The sequence below is a fragment of the Dromiciops gliroides genome, chromosome 5 (genome assembly GCF_019393635.1).
Source record: "Dromiciops gliroides isolate mDroGli1 chromosome 5, mDroGli1.pri, whole genome shotgun sequence".
NCBI classification, from domain to species: domain Eukaryota; kingdom Metazoa; phylum Chordata; class Mammalia; order Microbiotheria; family Microbiotheriidae; genus Dromiciops; species Dromiciops gliroides.
This window is the reverse complement of record NC_057865.1, coordinates 209,106,176-209,131,217: the sequence shown is the minus strand read 5'-3', so window position 1 is coordinate 209,131,217 and position 25,042 is coordinate 209,106,176. Positions and strand designations below refer to the sequence as shown.

The 25,042-nt window shown below is 35.9% G+C and overlaps 1 protein-coding gene across 7 annotated transcripts in view; it reads left to right on the top strand.

Annotated features, from left to right (window-relative positions):
* Positions 1 to 25,042, top strand: part of DNM1L (dynamin 1 like) — an 80,456-nt gene that overhangs the window by 52,546 nt on the left and 2,868 nt on the right. For 2 of the 7 annotated variants that reach the window (XM_043968754.1, XM_043968752.1), the window contains 7 exons: positions 12,963 to 13,055; positions 15,822 to 15,878; positions 16,909 to 16,986; positions 17,337 to 17,369; positions 21,092 to 21,265; positions 21,524 to 21,633; positions 22,504 to 22,663. In XM_043968754.1, coding sequence (XP_043824689.1) covers positions 12,963 to 13,055; positions 15,822 to 15,878; positions 16,909 to 16,986; positions 17,337 to 17,369; positions 21,092 to 21,265; positions 21,524 to 21,633; positions 22,504 to 22,663 — 705 coding nt within the window. The remainder of the gene's footprint in view (positions 1 to 12,962; positions 13,056 to 15,821; positions 15,879 to 16,908; positions 16,987 to 17,336; positions 17,370 to 21,091; positions 21,266 to 21,523; positions 21,634 to 22,503; positions 22,664 to 25,042) is intronic. The other 5 variants (XM_043968757.1, XM_043968755.1, XM_043968758.1 and 2 more) reach the window with 3 other exon arrangements.

Genomic DNA, 25,042 nt, shown 5'->3' with positions numbered 1-25,042 from the left:
GAATAGCAAGTTGTGTGTAGTAGATTTGCAGTTTCTTGTGCAACCATCCTTTTATTATATTATGTTACAGAAATGCTTATTTTATTCCATAAATTAAAAATAAAATTAAAAAAAAGAAAAATAAATAAATTAAATGCTTGGAAATCAAAGAAATGCTCATCAATTGGGGAATAGCTAAACAAGCTGTGGTGTATGATGATGATGATGAAATATTATTGTGCTATAAGAAATGTCAAGCCAGGATGATTTCAGAAAGGCCTGGAAAGACTTGTTTGAGCTGTTGTATAGTGAAGTGAACTGAACCAGGAGAACACTGTGCACAGTGACAGCAATATTGTTTGATGAAGAACTATAAATGACTTAACTGTTTTCAGCAATACAATGATGCAAGACAATCCCAAAGGACTAATGATGAAGCATACTATCCACCTCCAAAGAAAGAACTGATATTGATTGAACACAGACTGAAGCATCCTATTTTTCACTTTCATTTTTTTAAATTCAAGTTTTCTTATACAAAATGACTAATATGGTAATGTTTTACATAATTGCACATGTATAACATATCTTATTGCTTACTGCCTCAGGAAGAGGGGAGGGGAGGGAGGCAAGGAGTGATAAAATTTGGAACTCAAAACTACAAATAAAAATGTTTATTATTTTAAAAAAAGAAATGTCTTAGCAAGTAAATGTTAGAACCAAGACTTGAAGATTTCCTAACTCCAAGTCCAGCAGTACCACAGACCATGATACATCATCAATTTTACTCACTTTACTCTCTTGACCCTGTTTGGTATATATTCCTGTTATGTCATTGAGATTTTAAACAAAAGATAAATGTTGCAATTAAATACATTCAGCCAGATGTAAGTGAAATGTTTGTTTTTTTATTTACACATTATTATAATTGTTGAATTCAGCAGAATTTGGACTAGAATAGTGTGACAAGTTTTTTTTTGTTAATAGTAATAAATTTATTTAGAATTTTCCCCAAGTTACATGTAAAAACAAATTTTCATGTTGATTTTTTAAAACTTTGTGTTCAAAATTCTCTTCTTCCTGGCCTCCTCACCCTTCCCTAAGAAATCAAGCAAGTCAGTATAGGTTATACATGTGCATTCATGCAAAATATCTCCACATTAGTCAGGTTGTGAAAGAAAACAGTTCCTCTTTAGAAAGAGGAACTAACAAAAAAATTATACTTCAATCTATATTCAGATACCATCAGTTCTTTTTCTGTAGAGGGGTTGCATTTTTCATAAGTCCTTCTGATAGCATCCTGCTTATCATTTCTTTCACAGTTACTATTGCTAACTGTATTACCCTCCCCTTGATATTTACTCTATTTCCTATCTTCTTTCACCCTATCCCTCCTCAAAAGTGTTTTGCTTTTTACTGCCCCCTCCCACAATCTGCCCTCCCTTCCTTCTCCTTCCCCTCCCACTTTCCTGCAAGGCAAGATATATTACTATACCCATTTGAGTGTGTATGTTGAGTCAGTTCTGATGAGAGTAAGGCTCACTCACTCCCCTGCTCCTTCCCCTCTAATCCATAAACTTTTTCTTGTTTCTTTTACGTGAACTACTTTACCCCATTCCACCTCTCCCTTTCCCTTTCTTCCAGTGCATGTGAGGAAAGTTTTAATATCAAAATTGTATATGCTGTGGAGCATAGATATTGGGGTTTTTAAAAAATAGAACTCCATATTTTTCAACCTTCAAACAATGCAAGAGCTGACTTCCATGATGTTAATTTCATTAATAAGTGTAAATGATCAGTGACGGTTTAGTGATTCAGATTAAATTAGGTCCACTCATTGCAGCAGTTGGAATGACAACTCCTTGAGTCCAAGGAATTTTAAAATTAGGAGTCTTGCTAAGTTTCTCTTGCATATTTCAGTTCTTTATTTGGTAGCATCTCTCTAAATTGGTGATTATATGGTAAACCTCTGACCACACTAGAGAGGAGAAAAGGAAACCCATGTCCAAACCTTATGTGTCAAAAAAAGATAAAAAAAAAATAAACATTTGTATTTATAGTTTTGAGTTTCAAATTTTATCCCTCCTTCCCTCTCCTATCTCCCCTCCCTGAGGCAGTGAGAAATCAGATATAGGTCATACATGTACAATTATATAAACCATTACCATATTAGTCATTTTGTTCAAGAAAATTTGAATAAAAGAAAAGAATGAAAGTGAAAAATAGCATGCTTCAGTCTTTGTTCAGTCAATATCAACTCTTTCTCTGGAGGTGGATAACATGCCTCATTATTAGTCCTTTGGAATTGTCTTGCATTATTGTATTGCTGAGAATACTTAAGTCATTCACAATTCTTCATCAAACAATATTGCTGTCTCTGTGCACAATGTTCTCTTGGTTCTGCTCACTTCACTATACATCAGTTCATACAAGTCTTTCCAGGCCTTTCTGAAATCATCCTGCTTGTCATTTCCTATAGCACAGTAATATTCCATATGACGGTGGTCATATACCATAGCTTGTTTAGCCATTCCTGAATTGATGGGCATTCCTTTGATTTCCAATTCTTAGAAACCACAAAAAGAGCTGCTATAAATATTTTGTACAAATAGGTTTTTTTCTCTTTTGGGGGATGTCTTTGGGATATAAACCTAGCAGTGGTATTGCTGGATCAAAGGGTATGCACAGTTCTCTAGCCCTTTGGACATAGTTCTAAGTGGCTCTCCAGAATGGATGGATCATTTCACAACTCCACCAACAGCTTTCTCACATCCCCTCCAACATCCAATATTTTCCTTTTTTGTTATATTTGCCACTCTGATAGGTGTGAGGTGATATCTCAGTTGTTTTAATTTGCATTTCTCTGATCAGTAATACTCTAGAGCACTTTTTTCATATGGTTATAGACAGCTTTGATTTCTTTGCACACTGCATGTTCATATCCTTTGACCATTTATCAATTGGGGAATGACTTGTATTTTTATAAATTTGACTCAGTTCTCTATTTATTTGAGAAATGAAGCCTTTATCAGAGATACTTGTTTCAAAAATTATTTCCCGGTTTTCTGCTTTCTTGGTTACATTAGTTTTGTTTGTACAAAACTTTTTAGTTTTATATAATCAATACTATTTATCTTACATTTTGTTTTGCTCTCTATATCTCCTCAAAAAGAGATTTATTGCAAGATATACTTTAGCTAGAGATGAAAATAGGATCCTTCAGACTGTCAAGATTGGTGTGATGTTGCAACTCTAAAGATGGCTTCCTACCTTTCCTTTTTTTTGTATAGGAAAGGGCCTATCTCTGTGTGCTAGAGATACGCCTTCCTTTTTGGAAGGGTTCCTTGACAGTTTATTGAGGAGGGATTATACTATCTATTCCTTCTGCTTCTGTAGCCAAATTTTGGGACATTCAAGTGGTTAGGTTGATGTGACTATGGAACCAGAATATTTCCTTGCCATATGAATGATCCTAGCAGTAATTCAAGTTCAATGAAGTCATTTGAGCCCTGACAGACACTTACCTATTAAGTTAGGACTAGAGACCAGAATCGTGATTTCTTTGGTTAATGGGAATTCCCAGGTGAGGAAACTCCCTCTACCACCTTTTCTGCATCTTATAATCTTAGAGAATTGCCTAGTGCCCAGGGTCATGCAGCCAGTATGTCTCAAAGGCACATAACTGATCCTAGGTTTTCCTGTCTTCAGAAGCTGACTGTGTCATGCTTTCAGTCATATATGAAGTTGGGAAGGAGGGGGAACCTCAGTTGGTTTTAGGTGTGAAAGCAAAAAACAACAGGTATAGAATGCATGCAAAGAGATGGGCAAAACTACCAGAGAGTTCTATCTTTTCAGTTATCTGCAATGCCAGGAAAGTGGCCTTGGCTTAGTCTTTTTTTTTTTTAATTTTTATTTATTAATTTATTTAGGTTTTCAACCTTTGTTTAGATAAGATTTCCAATTTCAAATTCTTTCTCCCTCTCTCCCTTCCCTGCCCCCCTCCGCTAGACAGCAGACAGTCTGACATATAACATTAAATATATTTCTGCATTAGCCATGTCATACAAGAAGAATCGGAGCAAAAAGGAAAACAGCAGCACCAAAACCAAGAGACAGTATGGTCCAATCAGCGTCCATACTCCACAGCTTCCTTTTCTTTTTTTTTTTTTCTTGGATTTGGAGAGCCCCCGACATCATGAGTCCCCTGGAACTCTCCTGGACCATTGGATTGGTGACAAGAATCTAGTCCATCACAGTTGATCAACACACAATGTTGATGATACTGTGCACAATGTTCTCCCAGCTCTGCTCATCTCACTCATCATTAGCCCATGTAAGACCCTCCAGGCCCCTCTGAACTCCACCCCCTCATCACCTCCTACAGCACAATACTATGCCATCACATTCATAGACCAAAACTTGTCCAGCCATTCCCCAACCTATGGGCATCCCCCCCAACTTCCAATTCCCTGCCACCACAAAAAGCGCAGCCATAAATATTTTTGCACATGTGGGTCCACATTCCCCCCTCCATGATCTCCCTGGGAAAAAGACCCAAAAGTGATATTGCTGGGTCAAAGGGTATGCACAGCTTTACAGCCCCCTGGGCATAATTCCAAATTACTCTCCAGAATGGCCGGATCAGTTCACAGCTCCACCAACAATGCATTAGTGTTCCAATTTTTCCACAGCTTCTCCAACATTTATTATTTTCCTTTTTTGTCATTTTAGCCAATCTGATAGGTGTCAGGTGGTACCTCAGAGTTGTTTTAATTTACATCTCTCTAATCTGATTTAGAGTATTTTTTTCATATGGCAATAGATAGTTTTGATTTCTTCATCAGAAAACTGCCTGTTCATATCCTTTGACCATTTCTCAATTGGGGAATGACTTGGATTCTTATACATTTGATTTAGTTCCCTATATATTTTAGAAATGAGGCCTTTATCAGAAGTACTGGCCTCAAAAATTGTTTCCCAGCTTTCTGCCTCCCTTCTAATTTTAGATGCACTGCTTCTGTTTGTACAAAAACTTTTTAATGTAATCAAAATCATCCATTTTGCATTTCATAATATTCTCTGTCTCTTGTTTGGTTATAAACTTTTCTCCTTTCCAAAGATCTGAAAGGTAGACTATTCCTTCCTCTCCTAATTTACCTATGCAATCACCTCTTATGTCTAAATCATGTACCCATTTTGACCTTATTTTAGTATAAGGTGTAACATGTTGGTCTATGCCTAATTTCTGCCATACTATCTTCCAGTTTTCCCAGTAGTTTTTGTCAAATACTGAGTTCCTGTCCCAGAAGCTGGAGTCTTTGGGTTTATCAAACACTACATTACTAATGTCATTTACTACTGTGTGTCTCTTGTGCCTAGCCTATTACATTGATCCTCCACTCTGTTTCTTAGCCAGTACCAGATATAGTTTTGATGACTGCTGCTTTATAGTAAAGCTCCAGATTTGGTACAGCTAACGCATTATTTCCCTTGATATTCTTGACTTTTTGTTTTTCCAGATGAATTTTGTTATTATTTTTTCTAGCTCTATAAAATAATTTTTAGGTAGTCTGATTGGTATGGCACTGAATAAGTAAATTAATTTAGGTAGAATTATCATTTTTACTACATTAGCTCTGCCTATCCATGAGCAATTGATATCTTTCCAATTATTTAGATCTGATTTGATTTGTGTGAAAAGTGTTTGGTAATTGTGTTCATAGAGTTCCTGGGTTTGTCTTTGCAAGTAGACTCCCAAGTATTTTATATTATCTACCGTTACTTTAAATGGAATTTCTCTTTCTATCTCTTGCTGCTGGACTTTGTTGGTCATGTATAGAAATGCTGATGATTTCTGTGGATTTATTTTATATCCTGCTACTTTGCTAAAGTTGTTAATTGTTTCAAGTAATTTTTGAGTTGATTCTCTAGGATTCTCTAAGTATACCATCATATCATCTGCAAAGAGTGATAGTTTTATTTCCTCCTTGCCTATTCTAATTCCTTTAATCCTTTTTTTTCTCTCATTGGTAAAGCTAACATTTCTAGTGGAATATTAAATAATAGGGGTGATAATGGACATCCCTGTTTCACCCCGATCTTATTGGGAAGGCTTCCATTACATACAATGCTTGCTGATGGTTTTAGGTAGATACTGCTTATGGTTTTAAGGAAAGCTCCACCTGTTCCTAAACTCTCTAGTGTTTTTATTAGGAATGGGTGCTGTACTTTGTCAAAAGCTTTCTCTGCATCTATTGAGATAATCATATGATTTTGGTTAGTTTTCTTATTGATGTGGTTTATTATATTAATAGTTTTCCTAATGTTGAACCAGCCCTGCATTCCTGGTATAAATCCCACCTGGTCATAGTATATTATCCTGGTGATCACTTGCTGTAATCTCCTTGCTAATATCTTATTTAAGATTTTTGCATCAATATTCATTAGGGAAATTGGTCTATAATTTTCTTTCTCTGTTTTTGCTCTGCCTGGTTTTGGTATCACCACCATATTTGTGTCATAAAACGAATTTGGTAGAACTCCTTCTTCACCTATTTTTCCAAATAATTTGTATAATATTGGAATTAATTGTTCTTTAAATGTTTGGTAAAATTCACCTGTAAACCCATCTGGCCCTGGGGATTTTTTCTTAGGGAGTTCAGTAATGGCTTGTTCAATTTCTTTTTCTAATATGGGCTTATTTAAGGATTTTATTTCCTCTTCAGTTAACCTGGGCAGTTTGTATTTTTGTAAATATTTATCCATTTCATTTAGATTGTCAAATTTATTGGCATACAGTTGGGCAAAATTATTCCTAATTATTGATTTAATTTCCACTTCATTGGTGGTAACATCACCCTTTTCATTTTTGATACTGGTAATTTGGTTTTCTTCTTTCTTTTTTTTTAATCAAATTGACCAATATTTTATTGGTTTTTTTCATAAAACCAGTTCTTAGTTTTATTGATTAATTCTATAGTTTTCTTGCTTTAAGTTTTATTAATTTCTCCTTTAATTTTCAGGATCTCTATTTTAGTATCTAATTGGGGATTTCTAATTTGTTCTTTTTCTAGCTTTCTAAGTTGCACGCCCAATTCATTGATCTCCTCTTTCTCTTTTTTATTCATGTAAGCAGTTAGAGCTATAAATTTTCCCCTAAGCACTGCTTTGGCTGCATCCCATAGATTTTGGTATGTTGTCTCATTATTGTTATTCTCTTGGATAAAGTTATTGATTGTTTCTATGATTTGTTGTTTGACCCATTCATTCTTTAGAATGAAATTATTTCGTTTCCAATTGATTTTCATTCTACTTTTCCCTGGCTCTTTCTTACATGTAATTTTTATTGCATCATGATCTGAGAAGGATGCATTTACTATTTCTGCCTTTCTACATTTGACCATCATGTTTTTGTGCCCTAATACATGGTCAATTTTTGAAAATGTGCCATGTACTGCTGAAAAAAGGTATATTCCTTTCTATCCCCATTCAATTTTCTCCAGACATCTGTCATGTCTAACTTTTCTAGTATTCTATTCACCTCTTTCACTTGTTTCTTATTTATTTTTTGGCTAGATTTATCTAATTCTGAGAGGGGGAGATTCAGATCCCCCACTAGTATAGTATTGCTGTCTAATTCCTCTTGTAACTCATTTAACTTCTCCTCTAAGAATTTGGATGCTATACCACTTGGCACATACATATTTAATATTGATATTACTTCATTATCTATAATACCTTTTAGCAAGATGTAGTTTCCTTATCTCTTTTAATGAGATCTATTTTTGCCTGTGCTTTGTCTGAGATAAGGATTGCTACCCCTGCTTTTTTTACTTTAGCTGAAGCATAATATATTCTGCTCCAGCCTTTTACCTTTATTCTGTGTGTTTCTCTCTGCTTCAAATGTGTTTCTTGTAAATAGCATATTGTAGGATTCTGGTTTTTAATCCACTCTGCAATTCACTTCCATTTTATAGCAGAGTTCATCCCATTCACATTCACAGTTATTATTACTGTCTATTCCCCTGTATTCTATCTGCCCCCCTTTGTACTTTTTACCCCTTCTTTCACCCTATTCCTCCTCACCAAAGTTTTGCTTCTTACCCGTGCCTCCCCCAATCTGTCCTCCCTTTTTATCATCCCCCTCCCTTTTCTTTACCCTTTTCTCCCTTGCTTTTGCCCTCCCTTCTATCACTGCCCCCCCTTTCCCTTGCCCTTTTACTTTGCTAAAGAATGAGCTAAGTTTCTTTATCCCAATGAACATATATGTTATTTCTTCTTTGAATCAAATCTGGTGAGAGTAGGGTTGAAACAATGTTCACCCCTCCCTTCTTTTCCTCTATTGTAATAGGTTTTTTTTTTTACCTCTTCATATGATGTAATTCACCCCATTCTACCTCCCCTTTCCTCTTCTCCCCATAGACTCCCTTTCTATTTTTTTTTTTTCGTGGCAATGGGGGTTAAGTGAAAGTGTCAAGTGTCTGAGGCTGGATTTTAACTCAGGTACTCTTGAATCCAGGGCCGGTGCTTTATCCACTGCGCCATCTAGCTGCCCTCTAGACTCCCTTTCTAACCCCTTACTTTTCTTTGTATCATTACATCAAAGACAATTTATATTTATACCCTCTGTGTATAGTCCTTCTGTCTGCCCAAATACATTTACAGTTTTCAAGAGTTATAAATATTATCTTCCTGTGTAGGGATGTAAACAGTTTAACCTAATTGAGTAACTTTTTTCCCCTCTGTTTACCTTTTTAAACATCTCTTGAGTCTTGTATGTTAAGATCGAATTTTCTATTCAGTTCTGGTCTTTTCCTCAGGAAACCTTGACAGTCTCCAATGTCATTGAATGTCCATCTTTTCCCCTGAAAGAGAATGCACATTTTTGCTGGGTAATAAATTCTTGGCTGTAATTCAAGCTCCTTTGCCTTCTGGAATATCCTATTCCAAGCCTTGCGGTCCTTTAATGTTGAAGCTGCCAGGTCCTGAGCAATACTGACTGTGGCTCCATGATATTTAAATTCCTTCTTTCTGGCTGCTTGGAGTATTTTCTCCTTCACCTGATAATTCTGGAATTTGGCTACAATATTCCTTGGGGTTTTCCTTTTGGGGTCTCTTTCAAGGAAGTGATTGGTAGATTCTTTCAATGATGATTTCATCCTCTGATTCTATAATATCAGGGCAGTTCTCCTTAATAATTTCCTGGAATATGGTGTCTAAACTCTTTCTGATCATGGCTTTCTGGCAGTCCAATGATTCTCAAATTGTCTCTCCTGGATCTGTTTTCCAGATCAGTTGTCTTTCCAATGAGGTATTTCACATTTTCTTCTATTTTTTTCATTCTTTTGATTCTGCTTGACTGATTCCTGATGTCTCATGGATTCATTATCTTCCAACTGTCCAATTTTAATTTTTTTTCTGCTAACAGTATTTTTTTTCCAGTTACATGTAAAGATAGTTCTCAACTTTTATTTATACAAGCTTTCCAATTTCAGATTTTTCTCCCTCCCCTAGACAGCAGGCAATCTGATATAGGTTATATCTATATACACACACACAGACACACACACACACATATATATAAAATAACATTAAACATTTCTGCATTAGTCATGTTATAAGAGAAAAATCAGAGCAATGACGAAAAACCTCAAAATAGAAAAACAACAGCACCAAAACCAAAAGAAATAGTATGGTTCAATCAGCATCTATACTCCAAAGTTCTTTTTTTTTTTTTCCTGGATTTGGAGATCCTCTTCCATCATGAGGCCCCTGGAACTCTTCTGTACCATTGCATTGGTGAGAAGGTTCTAGTCCATTACAGTAGATCAACACATAATGTTGATGTTACTATGTACAATGTTCTTCTGGTTCTGCTCATCTCACTCCTCATCAGCCCATGCAAGACCCTCCAGGTTTCTCTGAACTCCTCCCGCTCATTGTTTCTTACAGCATGATAGTATTCCATTACATTCATATACCACAACTTGTCCAGCCATTCCCCAATTGATGGGCATCCCCTCGACTTCCAATTCCTTGCCACCACATAAAGAGCAGCTATACAATTTTAATTTTTAAGGCATTGTTTTCTTCAATGAGATTATGCACCTTTTTTTCCATTTGGCCAGATGAATTTTTTAAGGAATTGTTTTCTTCAGTCAATCTTTGTGCTTCCTTTTCCAAACTGCTGATTCTTTTTTCATAATTTTCTTGTTTTGCTTTCATTTCTCTCCCCATTTTTTTCCCTACCTCTCTTAATTGACTTTGGAAATCTTTTTTGAGCTCTCTTCCCATTTTTTCTTCTACCTCTCTCAGTTGATTTTTTAAATCCTTTTTGAGCTCTTCCAGGAGGCTTTTTGTTCTTGAGACCAATTAAACTTTCCTCTTGAGACTTCACATGTAGGCAATTGGAAAGTACTGTCCTCATCTGAGTTTGTGTTTGCCTCTTCCCTATTGATACAGAAGCTTTCAATGGCGAGGGCTCTTTTTTGCTTCTTACTCATATTGAAGCTTATTCATTCATTCATTCATTTATTTATTTATTTGGTTGAGGTCTGCTCTGGGGGCACCAGGGTCCCTGTTTTGAGCTTTTTGTGCTGGGGTATAGGGACTGTGTCCCCGGCTTTTTACACTGAAGCCTCTATGGTGTGTGGATTTCCCCTGCCCTGGACTTCCTGTCTGAGTGTGCTGGGATCAGTGGGCCTAGTCGCACCTATCCTGTCCATGGCCCTCCAGCTGGCAACCTTCCCTCTCGGCTGGTGCAGGTGGGTTTTGCCACTGTCCTGCTGTGCCACCAGCTTGTTGAGCCAGGATCCAGGGACCTCAGTTGCTCGGCTGTGGCCCACAGCTTCCTGCTGACTTGCCCCAACCCCCTTGGTGTCGCGCTGCCGCCCTGTGCTGTGCCTCCCTTTTGCCCGCGTCAGACTGACCTTTCCTGAAGTCTTCTAAATTATCTCTGGTGGGAAGACTGTGTCTCTCTGTCTCTTTGCAGGTTCTGTAGTTTCAGAATCTGTCCAGAGGCTTGATTTAATGTTCTTTTTCAGGGAACAGAAGGAGAGCTCAGGCAGCTTGCTAATTCCTCTCTGCCATCTTGGCTCCACCTGGCTTAGTCTTTAAAGTACTCACTTTAAAGTACTTACTTCAAAAACCTGATAGCAGTTCTTAGGGAGTTTTTTTTTTTTCCTGTAAGATTCTTTATATATGAAATGCTTACTCAGATTACATAGCAAAGAATTAAACTTTCAATACATAAAGATGCTAACAAAGTTTTATTTATATTTATGTTGTTCTTCAGTCATTTTTCAGTCATGTCCTACTCTTCCTGACCTGATTTAGGATTTTCTTGGCAAAGATAATGGAGTGGTTTGCCATTTTCTTCTCCAGCTCATTTTACAGATGAGGAACTTGAGGCAAATAAAGTTAAGTGACTTACTCAGGATCACATAGCTAGGGAGTGTCTGAGGCCAGATTTGAACTTACTTCTTCCTGACTCCAGGTCTGGTACTCTATATACTGTGCCTTAGTCATCCCTTTTACATTTATAGTATAAGGAATTAATTGTGATTTGGGATTTTCATAACCCTATCTTTGCTTTATTTTCATCAGACTGAAAAAAATGTAAGCTTGGGTGTGTACTTTGAGAGATAATTGAACAAACAAGAGGAACTCTGACCACAGGGAACATTTATTGAAACAATGTAACTAAGCCTGGCTTCCCCACGCCCACATGAGTCTGGCCAGATTATAATGGGGACAGTGCATGTGGGTGTGCTGAACCAGTTGGAGACTCAGCATGGCTAAGAACCGTCCTTCCCCTTCCTGTGGGAGTTACAGTGAGAGATAAAGTTGAGAGGGAGTTAGAGGGGTTAGATTAGTGGAAATCCAGAAGTTCAACAGCTAAAGAAGTAAAAGTATCCAGAGATGGGACAGCTAGATGGTGCAGTGGATAGAGCACTGGCCCTGGAGTCAGGAGGACCTAAGTTCAAATCTGGCCTCAGACACTTAACACTTACTGGCTGTGTGACCCTGGGCTTAACCCCAATTGCCTCACCAAAAAAAAAAAAAGTATCCAGAGACAACCAGAAACCAGAATCCAAATTCTCTGATGGCATCTTAACACTCAATGAAGACAAGATTTCAAAGATTTTAAATGAACATCTGGGTATTGTTTGGGATTATTGCATATATTACAAGTATATCCTGAGTTATGCAGCATGACTCTCATTTTTACCATCATATTGTCTTTGGTGAAATTAAGATGAGATTTATGAATTATGGAAACTTACCATTTTGGAGATTAATTGCTCTTACACTGAGCTTAACAGAGATAGCTCAACTCCACGATGCAGGCCCTAAAGAGGATATATGTACATCAGGAGGAGAGACAGGTACACATAAGATGCCCTGATGGAGGCTGAGAGAACAGCCATTCAGAGAAACCTGGAGGTGGGATTCCCTTAGTCCAAATACATTCAGGAAGTCCATAGTTTGCTGATGATAGCGGCTATGTAGAGTCCAGTTTCTTCCTCTCTCCCTCCTAAAATGGTCTGGTGTCATGAAAACCCCAAATCACAATTAATTCCTTACAATAGCTATGTATAAAAAGTATTTGTGCATGCTTTGTAGCAAGAAATATTTATCCATTTGCATTCTTCAGAGTAAGGAAGTGAGGCACTTGCCATTACAAAATTCTAAGAAGTAAAATCATATCCTTGTACATATAATAAACAAGTATGGAACTAAAGAGAAAACATTATGGAAAACATTGTAGCTGTACTGCCAACAAATATGTTGTCCTTTAAAAATTATAATTTTCTCTGACAGAAATTTGATTAATTTGTAATAAAAGTTATCTCCAAAATATTGCTATCTATATTTCAGTCAAAAATTTTTTGTTATTATTTAGCAGATTTTATAAGCAGTAATTTCTCAAAAAAAATTCATTCTTGCAGAATGAATACCCTAACTTTATTTTTTTTCCTTAGGTTCATAACTTAGTTGCAATTGAATTGGCCTATATCAACACTAAACATCCAGACTTTGCTGATGCCTGTGGGCTTATGAACAATAATATAGAGGTAAAACAAATTAATTTTGTTGGTTCTTGTTGAATTTATTTCAAAGAAATTAATTTTGAACTTGATAGTATTGGGAAGTTGAATTAAAATTGAATTTAAGATAGGAGAAATGGAATATTTTTACAGTGTTGAAAGACTAGACTGCACAGCTCCAACTATTCCAGAAACTGGCATTGTACAAGATATTTGGACTGATGTGCATTTCTCTAGAGGATGTGCTTTGTCTTACCTGGGTTATAATCAGCTTTCTGTGAAACCAGTTCCTCTTTTGAATAAGGATAGGGGATTTGGCCTTTGGTACTCTATCTCTTGTATTTTGCACTTCGAATTTTCCCTGATTCCTAAATCCCCACTGAAGATCCTAAGCTCTTTGTACTTACTTGGTTCCACATGTTAAGTTGTAACCCAAACCCTAAGACTGCAAATCATCTTACCTCTCACTTCCTCTTTTATATATGGACGATAAGAGCATGTTTACAGGCTTATGTAAAAGAAAAAGAATATACAATTTCAAAATCGGAATTAAAAGTATACAGTATATAAAATAAAATTTGCTTAGATGGTTGTAAGCTTTTAAAACTATCCATAGGGGCAGCTAGATGGCGCAGTAGTTAAAGCACTGGTCCTGGATTCAGGAGTACCTGAGTTCAAATCCGGCCTCAGACACTTGACACTTACTAGCTGTGTGACCTTGGGCAAGTCACTTAACCCCCATTGCCTGCAAAAAACAAAACAAAAAAAACCTATCCATAACTGGCTGTTTTGTGTCCCCACCCGGGCTTTAAAATATCAACCTCTGCATGTTTTTCCATTGGTCCCTGAATCACCTCTTCAGGACATGCCTTAGCCCGATTTGTGGTCTTCTTTGTACCTATTCCTTTTGACCTAGGTTCATTTCTTGATGGGCTTAAGCTTCCAGAATTCACAAAACCCCACCATGGTCCTTACAGCACATTTGAAAAGTTTTAAAATCTTTCTTTTAAATGTTTTTCTCATTGGATAATGCACAAAAGAGGGGGAGAACTTTCTTAGTTTACCCAGTTTCTTAGTAACTGAGCAGAGCACTGTCAGAGCTAGTGGTAAAGTGGAAGGCATACCTGCTTTCCTTGGGCAGTCTCTCAAAGCATACCTGTTTTCTGTTGTTCATGACTAGTCAGTCAGAAGAAATATAAAAAGCTATACAAGTCCTTGAATTGATCCAAGACTGTTGGAAAGAGGAATGTCTCCAAACCATTTTCCTAGATAATTAAGTGCTAAGGGATAGTAGACATCATCTAGTTCAGTCCTTGCAGTACTGAGCACAGTTTCGGCACATAATAGACCTTAATAAATGCTTATTGATTGAGCGCTAATGAGAATAAAGCATTCTTTACAAGTTTTCCTGTCATAGAACAACTGATTATATATAAGCCTTATTCATTAGGCTATACTACTGTACCTTTTTAAAATGTATGAATGCGGGCGCCTAGGTGGCGCAGTGGATAAAGCACCGGCCCTGGATTCGGGAGTACCTGAGTTCAAATCCGGCCTCAGACATTTGACACTTACTAGCTGTGTGACCCTGGGCAAGTCACTTAACCCCCATTGCCCTGCAAAACAAAAAAACAAAACAAAAAAACCCAAACAAACAAAAAAATAAAATGTATGAATGCTTTAAATGAAATACCCACTAAATTAAGACTTTCATTTGTAAGACAATTTGTCTTCATTTTACTTTAAACATATTTGTAGCTGTTAAGATCCTCAAAACAAAGCATTTGATATTTGAAATCCTACCTGTTAAGAGATTTGGTTTTAATACTTGGTTCCAAATCATGATACTGCCTTGCTACTGTAATTACTGAAGTTTACAATTAAATTATCAACTGAAAAATGGTCAGTTTTTCAAAGATTGTCTTCTTAAACCATCCTGATTATGTCACCATACTAAGTGTTAGTTCCTGACACTATTGTTATTTTCCTGGGAAGTAGCCAAAGGAAACAGTTTTTAAGAATCTTATCATGGGGCAGCTAGGTGGCGCAGTGGATAAAGCACTGGCCTTGGATTCAGGAGGACCTGAGTTCACATGCAGCTGCAGACACTCAACTAGCTGTGTGACCCTGGGCAAGTCACTTAACCCTCATTGCCCTGCAAAAAATAAAAAATAATCTTATCATTCAGTACCACTTGAAAGAGATTTGATTTTTAAAATGTTTCCAGTCTTAACATTACGAGTCTCAGTCATCATCAACTCTTAGTAGCAGCATTTCTAAGACTGCACAACTTAGCCATCTCTTGCTTCTTCATGTCAAAGGCTGGGAGAATATGGTTAGTTGAAGTGTGGGGATTTTTAGATGCTTGGATGGCTCATACTTTTTTGGCGATCAACTAAAGATCAATCAGTCAGATCAGTTATTTAGAAAGCCTGCTAGGAATCCAGTGCTGTTAACAAGGTGCCAGTCCTCCTCCCCTTTACCTGTCTGTCCTCTCAGGTGATGGTGCCTAAAAAGCAACAAACAGACCATATACCACCATCCCCCTCAAAAGCTGTGCCATAGGTATTATTATTTTTGTCTGTGTGTAGTTTAAAGGATAACATGATATTCTGGTTAAACTATTAGGGTTTATACTCCAAATTATGGCTAATAAAAGCAATTTCTTACCGACTTTTTACAAATGATATGATCATAACATTTTGAATAACATTTGTGACATATTAATGAACAAGTAAGAGTAGGACAGCACATCTTAGCATTAAGGCATGATCGTTTTTCTTTGTTTTATAGGAACAGAGGAGAAATAGATTAGCAAGAGAGTTACCTTCAACAATGCCACGGGACAAGGTAAAACAATTTTGGTTTTTAAATGTGTCATTAATATAGACAGTTGGATTAATTGGTGGTGTTTCAGTTTAGTAAGCAGAAGCTATATTGTTTTTATATTTATAAATTGAAGTAGAAATACATTTTTTAGACGGAAAAGGTCATAAGATTTTCTCTTGATAATAGATTCTTCTGTTAAGAACACCAAAATAACTGAAAGATTGTATTTGAATATATTGTATATTGCCAGGCCTTGAGCACTAAAACTTTTTTGGTCTGAACCTGTGATTTTAATGCTATGGACTACTCTTTGATGTGGAAACTCTCTCCCCATCAGCAACTGTTCTATAACTTTTAAACTTTGTAGAGTTGCCTAGTGCTTAAGTTAAATCTCTTCATGGTTATACATCTAGTCAGAGATAGGACTTGAGCTGAGGTCTTTCCAACTTCTGGCCAGTACTCATCTACTACAACATTGCTGCCTCTAAATTTAAATGTATAGGAATATTATTAAACTAAACCATGAAATTGAACCTGAAAGGCTGTTTTATACCTAAAGAGATAGATATGCCAGATTTGTTCATGTTGCCAATGACATTACTTAAATTTTGTGAAGACTTACATAATACTGTAATGTACTAATCTCTCATGTGACTTTGGGAACTTCTAGAGATTTGATTTGAGAGGGAAGACAAAAAAAAATTAGTACATACCTACAGGTTATTGAACTTGTAACATAAAACAAGTATGGAAAATGTATGTTGACCTCTTTAGTAAAAAGCTACTCTAACTCTTCCCCCCCAAATTTTCTGAATTTGATACTATTGTGGTGACCTAACAGAAATGTTTTTAACCATTGATGACACCTTGAATAGTATGAACAAAAAAAGGTCATCTTTGAAGGTTAAATGTATTAGGTCTTTAAAAATGATTCTGTTTTTCATACTACTTTTTCTACAGAGGGCTATAGCTTGATAAAAAGTACATTTTTATAGAGTGACATGGTAGCATCCTTGATTTTTTTTTTCCCTGCATTTCTTGCTCTCTTTAGTCTTCTAAAGTTCCAGGTACTTTGGCACCTGCCTCCCAGGAGCCTTCTACTGCTGCTTCTGCTGAGGCTGATGGCAAGGTCTGTTCTGATTCTTAATCTAAGCACGCATGTATATTCCCATTTAGTTGCACAGTAATCACCTGCAAAATAATAAGGTGGCAATAAAATGATATGCTAACCTAGAGTCAGTATTGATTAATACAAAGAATCTCTTGAACTTTTTTACTCTACCAGTAGATTCAAGGATACCTTTCCAGCAAGGATATATATTTTCTTGTTTACATGCTTATTACTCTTGCTTGCAATGAAATACATGTCCGTAATATAAATAAAAGATGTATTTGTCCTTAATTTTTTGAAGTGTAATCTGTTGACTTAATCTATTAATCTCATTTGTTAAATTGGATGTTTAACATGTCTCTTAACAGTTAATTCAGGAGAACAGAAGAGAAACTAAACATGTGAGTCTCCTGCCTCAGAATGGAAATGTTTGGTAGCTTTTGGTTCTCATGGAAACCATCTTCAAAACCACCTTCCTACAAATAATCTTTTTCTCCACTAACATCTGTACTCATTGCTTTTTATTGTGTGTTGTTATATTCATCATACACCCCTTTTGTCTGCCTTTTTGAAGAAAGTTGCCAATATTTGCAGTTTTATTGTGGTTTTAGTAATAACATGTTTCAGAACTTTCTAAAATTCTAAAGTAAGCAATTAAAAATTATTTTAATGTTTTGTCCACTTTGTGCTAGACTCATTAGAAAATAGTGGTTTAATCACTAATATCTCATCTACCTTCTTATTGTCAGTGAGTTTCCTCTTAATAACAGACATTTCCACAGTATGGTAGATACATTTTTGGGGACTAGAGATTGTTTTGGCGTGGGACTATTTAGTTTGCTTATTATTTAGTTGTTTCTTTCTGTTGTTAAGACATCTTTTTATCATCTAATCAATCTCTGCTGTTAAGACATCTTTTTATCATCTAATCAATCAGCAAGCATTTATTTATGTGCCAGTCACTGTGTTAGGAAGTAGAGGTAAAGAGAAGAAAATTAAATAAACCCTGTCCTTAAGGAACTTACATTCTGTCAAAGACAGTATTGGGGAGGAAAGGCAATAGCAGAAGAAGCTTTGTGTAAGAAGGTAGTACTTGACTTGAGTCTTCCTTCAGGAAGTAAGGTATTTTATAAGGTAAAGGTGAGGGGGCTGTGTATTACAGGTAGGGCACCAATGGAAAGACTTAGACAGAGGTTGATGAAGTATAAAGAAAAGTAGAACCAGTTTGGTTGGATTAGGACTCAGACAAATGGGCAGTGTTTAATTTGAATTGTTCTTCCACCCCCAAAATCCCAACCTGTGTGTAGTAGAGATTCACAGTTTTATATGCAGTTGTCATTTTGTTCTTTATATGTTCATACTCATAAAAAGAAGACTTAAAAAAAAAGCCAAATAGAGCAGTTAATATTTGATTCTAAAGGCAATAGAGAACTACTGGAGTTTGACTAAGGAAGTGACATGGCGAAACTTGTGCTTTAGAAAATCACTTGGGGGGCAGCTAGATGGCGCAGTGGATAGAGCACCGCCCCTGGATTCAGGAGGACCTGAGTTCAAATCTGGCCTCAGATACTTGACACTTACTAGTTGTGTGACCCTAGGCAAGTCACTTAACCCCGATTGCCTCACCAAAAACAAAACAAAACAAAAGAAAATCTCTTGGGACAACTGTGTATAGAATGGGTTGAGATAGGGAGACTTGTGGAAAAGAGTGAAGTGATGAGGGCCTGAATGTGGGTGTTTTTATGTAAGTGAGTAGTGAGGAAGGGACAATTGCAGGAGATGCTGTGGAAGTAGTTGTATAATTAGTTGTACATTGTGGAGTGAGGGAGATTACAAGTAAGCTTTGTAATTTAATTATTGAGAGGGCTTTAAAAAAACCTTTAACTTGGGACAGTTCTCCCCATGGCTAATTGAATGACGAAGCAGCTAAGTTGATGTTTCATTCCTCTGGAGCAGAGTACCAAGAGAACGTCTTGCCCTTAGTCTTTTCTTCTATGACTTTTCGTAGTATGAGAAAGAAAGTAGGTTCTGAAAGGAACACTCTGAAAGTGGGATCTAGAGAAGAAAAAGGATTTAAATATCCAAACTTAGCCAGTGGATAAAGCACCAGCCTTGGATTCAGGAGGACCTGAGTTCAAATGTGGCCTCAGATACTTGACACTTAATAGCTGTGTGGCCCTGAGCAAGTCACTTAACCCTCATTGCCCCACCAAAAAAAAAAAAAAAAAAAGGAAAGAAAAAAGAAAGCTACTGAAATAATTCACTAAACCAGTGAATATACATATAAAACATAATACCTCTGGTTTATGTTTTTAAATGTTTGATTTTCAAGAAAAGTTGGGGGTTTTTAAATAATTTTAATCAATTTTATATGTGTTGCCAACATTTACATAGTACTTAACTATTTTGTTTTGATTTAACCATGTAAAAATGGGAGTCAACTCTCAGACTTAAGTTTTCCCATCTTTGAAAAAAGGGAGTTTGGTCTATGTGAACCTTTTACTAAAGGCCCTTTCAGTGCTAAAATTCAATGATTTTGTGATTTCACTAAATTTGTTGTTTAAGCAAAACAAATGTTTATTTTCACTCCAACTGATGAGAAAATTGATGTTCTTAAAAGTCCATAGTTAACAGAAGAACTAGGTGTAGCATTCATATCTTCTTGTTCCTAGCTTAGTTTCCTTTACACTATACCAAGCTGTCTTCAAATATAAATATTGATAAATGTCATGATTCTGTGGAAACCATATTTATCTCACTGTGTTCAACATAATTTGTTATGTGTGTCATTTGTTTATCTTGGGTATTGTCTTAGGGCAGATGCTATTTTACTAAATAAATGTTAGTGGTGCTTTGGGTAATGTAAGGTTAGGAAGTAGGAGCTTGTTACCTGCCTCTTTTTAAAAGTTGAGCTTTGGGGGCAGCTAGGTGGCGCAGTGGATAGAGCACCGGCCCTGGATTCAGGAGGACCTGAGTTCAAATCCAACCTCAGACACTTAACACTTACTAGCTTGTGTGACTCTGGGCAAGTCACTTAACCCCAATTGTCTCACCAAAAAGCAACAAACAAAACAAAAAAATAAAAGTTGAGCCTCCCTAAAAAATAAATAATTAAAATATGAACCTCTTGGTGGAAATTAAGCAATATTAAATGCAAAATCACTTGTGCCAAATGTCATTGATCTTAACTGTTGTTAGTTCTAGTTCAACAGGGTTCATGGCATATGTCTGTTGATTCTCCATTCTCCAAAGAAACAAAATAAAGTTCATTGTTATATGAGTCAAATCATATTAAAATGAACATTTAGGGCAGGCAGCCTTGAAAGGGGAAAAGATCACAAAAAGGCAACAGTTAACAGTATGAAGGTGGACAAGCCTATTTTTAGTCACAGTGGGTTAACTCAATGTAGAGAAGCTTCAGGTATGATTTTAAATAACTTAACAGTACTACCTCCAAGGTGTGACTTGTATGGTTCTTTTCTTTTGAGTTGAGAGGAAAATTCAATATAAGTTGCAATCATAGGTGTATACACTGGTTTATTTAATTTAAGAATGTTTTCTTTTCTTATATTCTTTGAAAATTCAATCCCCTAGCTTTCTTGGAAAGCTTCCAAATTTTGTGTTGTTTTGGGGAGGACAATCTGGTGGTTTTAAGAAGATCCAAGGAAATTATCAAGGGTTAGGATTAACACAGAATTGGGGATCAAGTTGCAGTTTTCTTGTTAGTAAAATAATGAGTATTTGTGTTCCTGCTCACATTATACTTATCCTTTGTTATCTCCCTTGGCAAGATTTGGCAAATTTTGTAGAGCTGACAAATGTTAAAAAATTAAGGATTAAGTAAGGATTATGGATGAGACTGATTCCCTGTAATTTTGGAAACAGCATGATATATTCTTTTTTGAACTATGTCAGATCAAATGGATTCCAAATGTATAGTACTTTACACAGTTGTGAGCTGATGCCACTTCTTTCTGGCCTCCATAAAAGTCTGATAAATCAAAATGTTTGGGGCTTGGATGTGCAGAATTCTATTTGATAGCCAGTGAATGTGAATGTCTACTTTATACCCTTTATTAATGAGTATGAGATGGTTTATATGTGTGTTCACAATTTTTTCCAGATGGTACCTGTAGGTGGTATAGGTGATGGGGCTCAAGAACCAGCAACAGGCAACTGGAGAGGAATGTTGAAAACCTCAAAAGCTGAAGAATTGTTAGCTGAAGAAAAATCAAAACCAATTCCTGTTATGCCAGCCAGTCCACAAAAAGGCCATGCTGTGAATTTATTGGATGTGGTGAGGATTTGGGGACTGTTCGGTATTAGTAAATATGGACAAATTTACTAAAAACTTAAGTCTAACTACAAGACAAAATAATTATTTTAATAAAAAACCTAAAAATTGAAAGATGGATTTTTTAATTTTAAAAAGTTTAAAATTATTGGTTCAAAACTATTGCTTTCATACAAAGGTATAAAATACTGTCAGAGGTAAAAATACTGTCAAAAAAGGTGAAATGAGGCAAAAAGTTAAAATTCTATTTTTTTCTTGTAGCCAGTGCCAGTTGCACGTAAACTATCTGCCCGGGAACAGCGGGATTGTGAGGTTATTGAAAGACTTATCAAATCATATTTTCTTATTGTCAGGAAGAATATACAAGACAGGTTAGTATTAAAATAAGCTACTAACCATGATGAATGCTTTCATTTTTCTATTCAAACTGATAATTATGAAATTAGGATCCCCTTGTTATGACAAAAAATAAACATTTTACTGGTTCACTTTTATGCTAAATATTAGTATAATATTAATGGAGAAAAGAGCCCTCAATATCAAGGATAAGAAATCCATATAGTCTAAAACCTTATTAATATAATTGATATTTACTTCTTTGGTACTATCTAACTTTAGAAGAGTAGTACTGCAAAACAATCAAGTTAAATTTGTTTACTTTCTGGTAAACATATTAATTTTCTAAGCCACTGGTGCCAAACATAGAGAAATGGGGGCCACTAATCCATCCGTAAGAATCCCTTCTGGTTTTTAAGGTTTTATGGCTTTTATTTAGTTTTAAAATGTAATATTATCTCTGTTTTATTGCATTTTATATTGTTAAATATTTCCCAGTTCCATTTTAATATAGTTTAGGCTGTACTCAGAAGTGCTGTGGACCACATGTTTCACACCTCTGTTCTAAACTGACCTCTCTGAGATTCCTCTTAGTTCTACATAATTCTCATGGAAAATCAGGGTTAGTGATAGTGAGTGAGTAAGAAGAAATTATTTATTATTATAAGGCAAATAAAAGAAACTAAATTGAAAATTGCCATACATTTGATCATGCAATCCCTTAAGTCATATACAAATCCTGTTCATCCTCCTAATTATTTCTTAGAGCTGAATAGGCCCTAAAGGAATTTCATAGAGGCCAGAGCTTAAAGAATTGCTACATTAAGTATGTAAGTTTTATTAAGTTTTCTAAACAGTAAAAACTGTAAGAATGCCGACATTTCATTAACTTTCATTATTTCCAGTGTGCCAAAGGCAGTAATGCACTTTTTAGTCAATCACGTGAAGGACACTCTGCAGAGTGAGTTAGTAGGACAGCTATATAAATCATTGTTACTGGATGATCTTCTGACGGAATCTGAGGACATGGCACAGCGAAGAAAGGAAGCAGCTGATATGTTAAAGGTACAAATCAACCAGCTTTTCATTTTTATCAATTTTCTATCTATTTAGAGAATCAATTTAGAGAAATTATTTATTTACTCATAGTGTTTCTTTTATAAGTTGGTCCCATTTGCCTACCACTTACCTTTGTTTTATACTCAAAGAATTCAGTTATTTGATTCAAGTCCAGCATTTGTTCATAATTTCAAGAATCTATTATTCAGCTACTTGCAAGTGCTGGGCACTGCAGATACAAAGACAAAAATAAAATCATTGCATTCAGTGGATTTGCATGCATGCATGTATGTGTGTATGTATGTATGCATACAAAGATGATATTTACACACATAAATCAAAGTATATAAAACAAACACAAGGTTAGGGGAGGGAGGAGAAGGTAGTAGTAGTAGCTGTGAAATATTAGTAAAGACCTCATGTAGAAGGTGAATCTTGGCTAATAAGCTTTGAAGGAAACTAGAGAGTAATCTAGAAGGAAGGATGTGATACACACACCTCTCAACTAAGGTAGAGATATTATAGAGACTATTGACATTATTTGCCAACTGAATAGGGTGAACTAGGAAATTGAGGATGACTCAGGAGTTGCAAACTTGGGTAAGAGGATGTGGTAAAATATGAAAGTTTTTAACAGTCGGTTAGGATAACTGAAAGACGCCAGTTTTTCAAGTTTTTCAAGTTTTTCCCTTTTGGGGAGGAGATGAACAGTCTATTTTCCTATCCTTCTAATCAACATCACCTTGTGACTACCATACAATAAAGGCTCTATCTAGAAAACCAGAAGCTTCTTCCATTTACTAGTCTGGGAGATAAATTAGGGAAAAGTTAAGTAGGGGAGATTTATGATCTAATATCCAATTTTATTCTCACAAGGATCATTAAAAAAAACAAAATTTGTACAATGGGGATAAAAATATACTTCACAGGCTTGTTGAGGATCAAATATCAGTTTGCAAAATTATAGTAAGGCTAATTATTTTTGAAACTGGACTTAAAACCATTTTTTACTTGGTTTCAGTGGCTGTCATAGTTGAAAAAGATGCCTCACCAGTATACATAGGTCCAAAGTAATTGGAACACCATCCACCAGTTGTTTTTGTTGGAATTTGTCTAGTAAATTTTCCTCTCCTATGAGGTCATTCATTTGTTCCTGAAAACGAATAAGGCATTTCATTTTTAATATTTTTCATAAATAAATTTTAAACACACTGGAACTCATTTGGAAGATTTTATGTAGTTTTTAATAAGTGATACACAGATTTTTTTTAGCAACAAAATCATAATGATTGAAACATTTCAAAGACCTTTTCAAAATTTTCAATCACTCCCCTCCCCCCGAAGCATTGATTTTTCTCAAACTTAAAAACCAACAAACCAAAAAATTCCCCCAAAAACCTTTGAAACTTTCCTTAGAAGATAGGATTGGGGGGGGGGGAGCAGCTAGGTGACAGTGGATAAAGCACCAACCTTGGATTCAAGAGGACCTGAGTTCAAATCTGCCCTCAGACACTTGACACTAGCTGTGTGACCCTGGGCAAGTGCCTCACAAAAAAAAAGAAGATAGGATGGACTTGTAAATAATAATTGTTAGTAATTAATTATTCAGTTGATTTCATTAATATTGTAGTTAGCAAAGCAGGTCACTCCTTATGTAACCAAAAGGAAATTTGTGAGCAAAACTTATTTCTCAGCTCAAGTGTTCGCAGTTCGAGATGCAGCCTAGCTTGTGTGCTCTCTCTCTCTGTGTACATATATAGTATGGCTTATACTTTGTTTTGCTGTAGTATTTGAAGTGCTTTTTGTCCTTTGTAATTAAAGGGGAACAAAATGACATCACAATGTCAGGGTTAAGGTACAGTGTATGTGACTGTGGTGGATCAGACAAGCTCAGAAGGCTTTATCACACCGGTCAGGCACAAATAATCTATATGAACATTTAGAGTAAAGAGGTCTGTAAATGTGCACATCTCATGTTTCTTTTGAACTACTGCAATTCTGCTTTACTCATAAGCGCCTTCCTTGATGTGGGAATGCCATTTTGGGCTGTCCTATGCCAATTATCTCCCATGTCTCACAATTGATTCCAAAGTTCTTCAGAGAAACCATAAGAGTGTCCTTGTATGTTTCTTCTGACCTTTATGTGAGTGCTTGCCATGAGTTTTATGAGTTCTCCATAAAATAGTCTTTTAAAAAGGCAAAAGGTACATTTGCTATTCAAACATGGCCACCTCAGTGGAGTTGGCAAGATATTGATGACATCGAGGTCCTTTCTTTTCTTTTTCTTTTTTTTAACCAATATTTTTTTTCTTTTATTTCCCTTCCCACCCCCTACCCCCAAGAACTCAAGCCAATTCAATATACATGTCATAGAAAACATCTCCA